We start from the raw sequence: 11,663 nt of genomic DNA on the forward strand, positions 1-11,663 counted from the left end.
TACATGTAGCAGTATTACATATAGGTTAATCAACCTTTCTAGCTATGCATGCATTGAATAAGCAAAACAGTTCTGAACTTATTTTTTGTCCAAATATATGATCAACATGAAGATGGTTGTTTTGTTGCCTTAGGCGTTATTTGTGAAATGCCCATTGAAACGTGAATCAATAATGTGTACCAATCCCCTCGTGTCCGAGTCAACGTGGTGATTTGAGGTATCTACCTGTCCGTTGCAACGCATAGATAAACAACATCAACAAAAATATCGCTGAGCCGCAGTGTATGTGGTGACAAATATTGGAAGGAATATTTGATCAGATTATCACGCTAGGAACGTTTTGACAGTGGAAATTAGAATGGATTATCATGCGAGTGGGCTTTGATGGTGGAAATTAGTGGCAGCTTGAAAATAATAGATTTTGAAACCAATGCATGAAATCCATTTGCGTTTGGTTAAATTTCCATTTATCATTTGACATTTTGCATTTGCAATCTTTCTTCATTTACTCTGCATTATGTATAGTGTTACGACTCTTTGGTCTTAAACTAATTAACAGCAAGAAGCAAAACCAGCGAGTTTTATAAAACGAGTAAAGAATTTAAATCTCTAAGTTATAAAACCAAAATTTAAGAGGAACTTACAGCATTATGAATTAAATACAAAATAGTCCGAAATCGTTCTATACAACTCCAAAACATTCGAGTGTTCCGAATGAATTGTAAGTCCTCGAATGTGCAGATATGCCAACAGTCTTGCTGTATCTCAACGGCATTGTCCAGAATTCCTTTGAATAAGCTCACAATAGTTCCAGAAATAATATTTTAGTCTTGATCTTAATCTTAACCCATTAAATGCCTTTCGTCAGTTCCATTAACTTTCGTAAATTCAGGAAAAGAATTAATTCTGCCTATATATTGCACCATCATAAAATTCCAGCTTTGCTTGTGAAGAAAAAGAGCAAGAAAGCAAGCATAGGAATTGTCTTAAAGCAGTCCACCAGTGAGACAAAGTAATATGTGGAACCCTTGTTTAATTCTTGTTGAACTAAAATATAAGACATTTGTAATTAACCTCTTAGTCCTAAATTGGTACTGCATTGTGTCACGAGAAATATTTTTAATATTAGATCTATCGTTTTACCGAATAAAAGAAACAACCACACAGCTTTACAGTGTAAGAATAATTTCAGTATGACAAGGCTTACTAAGCATCTTCATGGTAGAGCCAAAACATGCTTCTTGGAAAAAAGATTAAGTAAAAATGCAGCAACGTATACCATATTTTCATTCAGTTGATTTCCAAATGTGAGTCGAACAAAACATGATTTTACTGTTCTCCCGTATCTGGTGTAGTGAATTTGGAATTTCTATAACGTTGTTCATGGCTTCATTGCGGATGCAGCAAGACATGACATATCGTAAATTTGGGGAGGGCTGGCATACAACAAATTTTACTGAAGTCTTTCGACAATAATTATAACATTACATTATTTTTAAATCTCATGAATGAAAACAATTTGCGATTGAACCTTTATAACATAGAATTTACCCTTGTCTTCAGAAACTCATAAAATGGCAACCTAATTTTAATTTCTCCCTCTTCCGTAATGCCACGAAATAATAATTTGGTATGGTGTTTCCACCTTGTGTTAAGTAACATGTTAAGGGAAACCGACTCTTTCTGTTTCACAGACACATAAACACGTGTTAGATATCTTAGGTTTGTGAATGGGAGTCCTATTTAGGCACACCAATGTGTTACGAGAAATACTTATAACATTGGATCTACTGTTTTCTCAAAGAAATAAAGCAACACAAAAAGATAAGCACACACCTTTACAGTGAAATAATTACTTGAGTATCACCCGTCCTTTTCTACACTTTCATTCTAGAGCCAAACATGCATTTCGGAAGAAAACAAATTGTAAAAATGTAACATTGTATGTCATCTTTTCAATCATTTGATTTCCTACTCTGCTGGCCTAATGGTTAGAGCGTCCGCCTCTGATGCAGGAGGTCGCGGGTTCGAACCCCAGCCGAGTCATACCAAAGACTTATAAAAAGGGTACTAACAGCTGCCTCGCTAGGCGCTCAGCATTAAGAGGTTATTCTTACGACTGGTCAGCTTGGTGTCAGGATAATGTGATTGGGTGGGTCATCATACTACCTGTTTGAGGCATGATGCCTCAGTGCTATACATCACAAAAAAATGGCAAACTGCATACGTCGTAGCGATATGACTGAAACATTTGATAAAGCTACGTTAAAAATAACACACACACACACACACACACACACACACACACAGAGCTCTGTCTCTGTCTCTCTTTCCAGCGTAATATTAGGTCCCTGTGTCTCGATACAGCATCATGCTAATTCCTTCCCTTTCAACGTCTCATCAAGAAATGCATTTTTGACTTAAGAAATTCGTGTAAAGTATAACCTTCTTTTTTCTGTTTCGCAAAAAATATAATCACACACCTCCCCCCAACCTACTCACCTGTCTTTATCATAAAGTGACATAAAATCGTAATGGTTTCCACTTTAACATCTGGCCCTAAAATTTTTGCCGTAGCAAGATGTGTACCTGATAGAAAGCTTAGCGATGCATGGGAATTATTTGTTTGGGTCTTAATGGTATAGCCATACCATAAGTTTTGGGGAAAATACTACTGCGTTTATTTGACATTATGCTCACAGTAGCTAAAGACATCCTTCATAGGTTAATCATTGAACAACAGCAGGGCAGTCAATTTCATCACCTGCTCGCTTTTTGGGTAAATAAATACGTTTAAATTAATGTTTAGCTTTATTAGTGTGAAAAATTATTTTAGTGGTGCTACTTTCTATCCACTATGAATGTAGTAGAATGTCAAAATATTCAAAGAGGGAGGAAAAAGGTCAATAGAAAAGAATTTGTGTGAACATTATGGCTATCTATTTTAGTGTGCATCGATTGCAAAATGACAGGGTACTAAATGATTAGAGCTTCTACTGCTAAATGCCAATATGCATCTCAAAAGACAAGGCGAGAGGCAAACTCCGTAGAGAGTTATGGTCCTTTGTGATGAGTGTTCTGTAAATTAACGCAAAGAAATAAACCGTCAACGTTAGCACAGTAACAAGTGATTTACATGCAGGATCAGTGCAAATCTCGGGAATAACAAAGAGGATGTGAAAAGCAGACCTAACCTAGGAAGTCGATTTGATTGTTGTTGTTGTGGGGTTTAACGCCATTTTTCAGCACACAATAGGCTATATATGGCGGCCAGTATTAACGGTGAAGGAAGAACCCGGGAAAACCCCGGAAAGAACCACCGACCCACGAGAAGCTACTGGCAAGCTTTCTCACATACCCACATTGGCCGAATCCGAGACTCGAACCCAAGCAGACAGAGATGAAGTGGAGTGATTCGTAACGGAGAGCGCTTTAGACCACTCGGGTCCCTTTCGAATGGATTGGTGAATAAAAATAATGTAATAAAAGTCTGCCTGAGCTAGATGTAGCTATTTTACGTTTGACTTAAAGTCCAAATTCGATCACTGATAGTGTATGAATAAAATGAATGAATCCATAGTTTACCGCTTTTATCATAATTATTCATTTGTCAGTTTGATACCTTTGACTAACTTGTGTTTTTATCATGGCGATCTTTCACGGAATGAAACTGGTGGCTATTGTTACCGACCAGTCATATCGCCACTCTGGGTTGCATTACTTCTCGACCTCCGCTTTCGAGTCGCAGATTGGGCCGGGGTCTACTCCAGTTTCACTTTAAAGTGGATACATTTATTTGTTAGGCGTTCACTTCTATAGAGTAAATTTTATCGTGCAAATTATGCGAAGAACGGTAAGAGGATAAGATTCCTTGAATTCATTTAGTAGGATTAAATACGATCAGTTTACTGCTGTTGAATTATATGTTTCAGATTCAAGATATCCAAATACAATGTATAAAGAAAGGTAAGGCCAAATAATAAAAAAATGTATGTGTGGTTCTGGTTACCCGACTGACACTATTTGTTCCTGCTGACACTACAGTTTCTTTCGGGGGGGGGGGGGGGAAGGATTGAAGAAAAAAAAGAAGAAAAAAATATTTGAAAGGTGACGTAACTATATTCGAAGATAAATTCAAGTTTAATACAAAGGACGCTTTTTTCTAGTTTATAATAATAATAATAATAATAATAATAATAATAATAATAATAATAATAATAATGAGGACTTTGTATAGCGCTTAATCTTTAGAAGCTCTAAGCGCCTTACAACATTAGACAACACCTAAGTTCAATGGGCAATTATTCCACGTTGCTGGACCCTGGTATGCAAAAGAACGCTGTCCATATGACTTTGTTTTCATACTTGGAATAATGAGCATACGACTGTCAGAATAGGAGCGTAAGTATCTTGCTGGTGTGTACACATGGGTGAGGTCGGATAGGTATGTTGGACTAGAGTCCGACAGTGAAACGTAGCACAGAGAACACATTTTGTGTTTGATTCTGGATCGAATGGATAGCCAGTGTAGGGTACTGAGCAGCGGAGAGGTGTGCTCTGATCGTGGTACTCTAAGTATGATCTGAGCAGCTGTGTTTTGAACTTTTTGAAGTTTCTGGAGCAGATATTGAGATGAACCAGACAGAACTGAGTTACAATAGTCCAGTCTTGAAAGTACTAATGAACATACAAGTGTTTTAGTGGCATCAGCTGAAAGATATTTGCGAATTGAGCTGATGGGTCTCAGCTCAAGATATGCAGCCTTGCATATGTTCATGACATGTTGGTGCAGTGTGAGAGTACTGTCCAGAGTAACACCTAGGTTTCGTACTGATTGTGTGAATTTAATGTTGGTGTTGCTGATATTTATCGTTTGAGGTAAAGGATGTGAATGAGAAAGTCTTTGTGTTGTGATCAGAATGGCCTCAGATTTATCATCATTCATCTGCAGCTTGTTACATGTCATCCATGATTTCACATCAGAAATGCACCTCTCTACACCTTGGATGGTAGCATCAACTTCAGTTGGGTGGCTAGATTTGTATATTTGGGTGTCATCAGCGTACAATTGGTGAGACCTTGGATGATGATCTATGACATTTGAGAGCGACTGAGTGTACATAATGAAAAGAACAGGTCCAAGAACAGACCCCTGTGGAACACCACAACATAGGTCAATTGGGCTGGAGTGTATTCCATTTGCAGACACAATTTGTGCCCTGTTGACCAAGTAGGACTTGAACCACAGTAAGGCTGTATCATGAATGCCAAATACATGCTGGAGACGGTGAAGTAATATATCATGGTCTATTGTGTCAAATGCTGCAGAAAAATCAAGGAGGGTGAGGACTGTAATCTTTCCGCTATCCAAAGCAGAGACAATGGCATTAACTACTTTTAGAAGAGTAGTTTCAGTACTGTGGCAAGGGCGATTTTCAGATTGTACATTGCTAAAAAGACTGTTTGAATTTAGATGAGATACAAGCTTGGATAGAACAACCTTTTCTAAGATTTTTGATATGAATGGGAGATTAGAAACTGGGCGGTAGTTCTTTAAATCGTTATGGTCTAGTGTTGGTTTCTTCAGCAGCGGCTTAACAATGGCAGTTTTAAAAAATGATGGGAATTTCCCGGATGAGAAAGAGGTATTAATGACATCAGTTGGTGAAGGCAATACTGGATCGAAGCACTCAAGCAGCAGTGATGTTGGAATTGGATCAAGTTCACATGACTTTGGTGCACTCTTCATCAGGAGTGTGCGTACGAAATCCATAGAGACAGGTTCAAATGCTGCTAATGGTTGCCGCTCAAATTCTGTATCCCAACTGTATGGTGACGACGAGTCAGTTGAAATTGTGGTGTCAAGCTTATCTCTAATGGTTTGTACTTTGTCACGGAAGAAAGTTGCAAACATGTCCGGAAGGTCGACTGGAGAGAAGGTAGTTGGAAGTGGTGTATATTTGTTCCTTGACATTAGCTTGTTAGTAATCTCGAAGAGCTCTTTGCAGCTAGAACGTTCCCTTATTCTTCACTTCATTCCGTCCAGACCCCAAAATAATGGCCGTACCGACTGACAATCCCTATTTGTTTTCTTCAATGTAACCAGAACCATACATACTTTTTATTTGGCCTAATGGAAAGGCTTCTGCTAAATGGATTGGACTGAGTTGATTATTTATGTCCCAACTGGTCATATTACTGTACCTAATAAAGCCTTGCCACAGTCCGTCTTCATTTTTGAAATTGGTCAATATGATCTCATTAACCATATGACATGAAATTGCTGGACGTTATCTAGCTACGATGTCGTAGCCTCTACTTGATTTGTTGTGGTTGAGGCTACGAACTGATCCCATATCATGTAATGGAGCCAAAAAATCATCACTAAAGTCAGAAGAAAAAAAAACAGTGTAGAAATCAACTACATAAGTATAATCATGCTGTGAAAGAAGTTTGGCTTATTTTGAATTTATTAAGCCCTTGCACGATAAAATAAATTGGCATGGTTACTCTAACCTTATCCTGTCCGCCATGACAGATAACGCGAGACTCTCGCCGTGACCTCTTTTCTACGTAAGGCTTGCCAGACCATATTTTGGATATTCTACGCTATATTATTATCAATCAAGTGCGAATAATCGCTTCTTGGTGGAATTTGAAAGTTGCCGATAAACCGTATTTACTTTTAATGCGCAGAATTTCTGACCCAAACGGCGCCAAATATTTACTACGATTTGTTTACATTTCCAAATATGGCGTCAATGTCCTTATATTGCACACAAAGAAACGATGCTGAGAACGGAAGTAATCATTATTTGAAATAATATGGCGGACGATCTAAACGAAAATATCGGCAAAAAAGGTTAACGAGATTTTACAACTATTTCTACAATGATTTTCGATACTTCCGGTATTAAATAAGAGGACTACTCAATTTATTGGATTATATGCAAGGAATATGTTTAAAGTGTTATTATTATTATGCTAAAAGACCGCCGGGTCTGAATCACACCCGGCTTGCTCCATTAACACGTATATGCTCATGTTAGTACCCTGTCCACGAGGTACGAATAAGGGTACTAATATTAGTACAAGACGTTATCGGACAAATACATCCGTAATTATGGTAAGGAAATATTTATACGATAAGGATGCCCGTTACACATCAAAAACTGATTATGCCGTAGTCTACCCATGCGAAAGTCGATTGTACCATTACTAACATTATATTTGAAATCCGAAAATTGTTTGAGTTAGCTCATGTGGAAAGCTAAACGCTAACTTTTCCATTAAGAAAATATTATTATTATTATTCCAGTTATGTTTTGAAATTTGTATAAGGTAGCGTTAATATGAGTGTCACCTCCATCTATTTGTGTAAATATGCACGCGTTTGTGCTTCAGTATACATTAGCACAACATACCTGGACTGCCATTACGATTAGAGAGGTATATTCCCGTCGCAAAATATTCATTCTATTTAGTTATTCAGATGTAATGATGCTCTTCAAATGTCTAAGGGCAAGTACATGTGGGCAGTGAACGGATGTGTTTGCGTATTGGGGCTGTAACTGGGGAAATCAGTTCCATCCCTCATGTGGCCACGTATATTTATTTATAGCTAATTTAGAATAAAAGATTACAAAAAGGACTTCCCCTTTGGTATTTTGTATCAGAGTTGTATGCGTCCCTTTTACTCCAATTGAATAGGCTTAGTTTGCTTTCTCACGCTTTTTCTTCTCTCTCTCTCTCTCTCTCTCTCGTGGTTGTGATGCAAACAGATCAATCGATGTATATACAGCTCTCTCTATGTGGTGGTCAAAACAGGATGACGTCATACATACGTATGTGCGTGCGTGCGTGCGTGCGTGCGTGCATGCATACATACATACATACATACATACATACTACGGTCTTAAACTAAATAGGACAAACTGAAAGACAATACATTTTGTAAAATTCAATAAATCATTTATTTCCTTGAATAAGAAGTAAAATATAAAAAAAGAACTTATTAAGAGTTTTGTGAATTAAATCCCAAATAGTCCTAACACTTCTATCTCAAGTGCAAAAGTATGAAATTCCAATTAAATTCCAGTGGTATTTCGTAATAATTCCTATATTTAATGTGTTGGTGTACCTGTTGTCTCGAATGTGATAATATGACAGTGGCCTGATTTGTGACAATGTATGAACAGTCTTTCGAGGAGTCACAATAATATAATCTAACATATTCGCTTCTGAATTCACCATAATTCCAAATCAATGTTTCTGTCCATGAATATTTTTGAGTACTTAGTAATTTCAGTTAATAATAATCTGAATTAACAAATCCACCCAAATTAAAATCTGAACACAAGAATAATCCTGGTTTAGATGTTAAGGCAAGAACCAGTAAAGTTTAAAGTAAGCTAAGACAGTAAAAAATAAAAAGAACAACAATAAATGACACTACTTCTGAGGAGAGATTTGAAGAATGTGATTCGAAAGTACACAGCGACCAATAAGACCTATAGGCACACTCAACACTACTCCTGTGATAAAAGTGAATATACATGTCTCGTCAGGATCAGGGTACAGGCCTCCAGAATGTCCACAACGTGAAAAAAGAAACTAAACTATATAATAAAAAGAAAATCTACACTTGTCATAGCATTTTGTATTGTCGCATCGCCACGAGTGGAAATATAACTTGTTTCTACGTCAAAGGTGAGATATATACTTATTTCTATTCAGAAAACGTAGGTATTTTAAATATATTTAACCATTAAACAATGATTGCCGATAAGGTCACCTGATGGCATTAAGTTATGATATCGGAAATGGGCCACTGTTCCATGCTACCTGAACATTTTGATATTATGACATCCATTTTGTTTTAAATGCTATCACATGTAAATTTTCCAGGTTGAGTGAACAGACGCTTAATCGGCATATGTCAACATTTTAGCAAGGCTAGGTGGTTGCTGTTGTTGTTGTTGTTGTGGGGTTTAACGCCATTTTTCAGCACAAGATAGGCTATACATGGCGGCCAGTATTAATGGTGGAGGAAGAACCCGGAAAAAGGCTAGGTGGTGTATTCAATGTAAAACTTCATATAACTGCCAGAGCGTCATCTATTATTGATCCTATGTACATGTTAAAAATTAAATTCCCAAAACTCTACAAGTGCCATGTTTTCAACATAGGGGTAGACTGTTAATTTATCCATAACAAAAAAATGCCGTTTTAACCGCCAGAGTGCGATTTATCTATTCGTGGTTTTTGTGTTTTTTTTTTCTCTCTTCAGGTTTTACCACAAAAGAGTGCAATGATCCAAATAATTAACGCACGAATTAATAACCTGTGTCATATATGCCTTGGTAGTCATGACTACTTCAAAAGGTGTGAGCTACCAGTAGACCATAATAATACTGAAATGAACCATCAAGGGTCTGTGCTTTCTTCTCCAGTAAATCTGGTTTCTGGAACATGAGAGAAAACTAAACACTGGAATTTGTACTTTCCAAGAAATTTAAGTTGATTTGTAAACTTTATTCAATGAGTTTTAATACCGGTCCAAACCTAACGAAATGAAATGAATATTTATGTTGTGCAATAATAGGTGTTTATTTAAATTATAGTCGCTGTCTCTCAAAAGGGACAGACACTGCTATTCCAATTTCAGCTTTTGAAATAGGATGCTGATTGTGTGTTCAGTTTCTTACTGTTGATTTCAGTCGACCATTGCCTCTGAAAACGTGTTATTGGTATGTCCATTCTTCCCACACAAAATAACGTGTTACTTTTGCACAGGGTTATTTGGTGGTATCAAAATCAATAGACATATTTAATAGTAGCACGTTACTTGTGGATGGAATATATTGGTTAAAGGTTGCACCCAACCCGTCCCTTTTTGCCACTTATACCATAAACTGTCAATGATGGATGCCAACATTTTGTTATAAATCTATGTCGAACATCACTAACATAATTAGAGTTCACTCCTGCGAGATCCATCCTGACAAGGAGCTTTCATGTCGTGCAGTTTATACACACGAACCTATATAACACATCACAGAAAGGAATACAGTTTAATAATTCAAGTAACGAATATGACGAATTTAAAAAGCATGCACAATATGAGTAAATTAAAGAACAAGACGACAACATGTAGTTTGCAAAATAAACGCGTTCATTGGATAATAAATGATATCAGGAAACTGAGGATGCTAAGAGCTAAATTTGAAGGCTTTAAAAAAATTAACATATGAGAAAGACACACACACACACACACACACACACACACACACACAAGAATCCGAGTAATTAAAATAGGTGCTATGGATGCATGAGTCACGTACGATTATATATAAATGAAGTTAGCAACCTTAAAGTTAAATGCCGCTGGTTAATGCTAAATCGAATCATAAAGCACATTGTTGGTTGATAATTAGGGTTTTGGGTGCCGTTTTACATCGGAAAAAACATCGGCCTGTTAGTTCATCTTACAATAACGAAATCATCGCTCCTGTGTCTGTTATTTTGTCCTTTTTGACTGTTTCCAGTTTGATGTATGGCTGTTTCAATGGCCTTTTGTTTACAATTTTTATCTTTAGTATCGCCAGAATGGCTGTTTGAGTGTATCGTTACAATGAAATGGCTACTCGGATTTGAATGCATAGTGTACATTCTATGCGGGGAATATTTCAATACATCAGTGACGATACACTTGATGCCTCTGAATAATAGCCTTTTAAATCTCTCTCACCTTGCAACGACAAGGGTGTGGTCTCCAAGGTAAATTCATTTTGACAGCTTGTTAGAATTCAACGTTGGAATTAGCAGCTATACACAAGGAGACGATTCATAAGTAAGATTTTATTTCAGCGTCGTAAAACAAAAAATGAAGACGAGGCGGCTTGTTAGAAATATTTTCATAATATTATCGGCCAGTTTGACACTGATGATTCTTGTTTTCTATAAAAGATTATCTCCAGAAAACCGTCGTAAGTAATACATATCAAACATGATTTTACTTTATCTTCTGAACTTGATTAGCACTTCATCATCATCATCATCATCATCATCATCATCAACCGAATTTATTGTATTGCTTTGTATTATTTCAGGCATTTGATACAAATTCATTTATTTAAACCTTAATGAGAAGATAGGTTTCTGCATATAGCTAAAATTAGAATTACAAAATTAGACACGTTTCGGACATGCATTTTATAATATTTGTTTTTCTATAAGTACATAAAAATTCATGGCTGACAACAACAGCAGTAGAAGCTGTTATTACTATTATTATTATTATTGGAATGTAAAAACTTTTAAACCACATTTCAGTTGCTTTACTCAGCATCTTATTTGTGCGTATTACGTCAAACAAAAGACCTTGCTAAACCATTTAACAGAACTATTCAAGGCAACATAGTAGAGGTATTTTATAAAATAGAAATAGGTGAAAATTGTACTGGAATTAAGGACATACAGTGGATGTCATTGATATTGCAATAATAGATATCAATATGTATCCGCCATTCAAACGGCCTGTTTACATAGGTGTGGTTGCGACAGTAAGCTCTGAAATACAGTATTTTTGTCATGAAAAACTAGAGGATTTGCTGAGGACCGTTTGAACTGGCAAAGATCAAATACAAATTTGGGGGTGTTCA

The 11,663-nt window shown here is 36.6% G+C and overlaps 1 protein-coding gene across 2 annotated transcripts in view; it reads left to right on the forward strand.

The window, feature by feature from the left end:
* LOC149771290 (carbohydrate sulfotransferase 11-like) overlaps positions 1-11,663 on the forward strand; it is a 64,619-nt gene that overhangs the window by 21,927 nt on the left and 31,029 nt on the right. The window contains exon 1 of one of the 2 annotated variants that reach the window (XM_089948655.1): positions 10,846-10,988. The exons of the other annotated variant lie outside the window; for it this stretch is intronic. Coding sequence (XP_089804781.1) covers positions 10,886-10,988 — 103 coding nt within the window. The 5' untranslated portion in view covers positions 10,846-10,885. Of the gene's footprint in view, positions 1-10,845; positions 10,989-11,663 lie in introns of those variants that run through there. 2 annotated transcript variants of the gene reach the window in all.

The sequence above is a fragment of the Sinohyriopsis cumingii genome, unplaced genomic scaffold (assembly GCF_028554795.1).
Source record: "Sinohyriopsis cumingii isolate HCF-2022 unplaced genomic scaffold, ASM2855479v2 utg001993l, whole genome shotgun sequence".
Taxonomy (NCBI): domain Eukaryota; kingdom Metazoa; phylum Mollusca; class Bivalvia; order Unionida; family Unionidae; genus Sinohyriopsis; species Sinohyriopsis cumingii.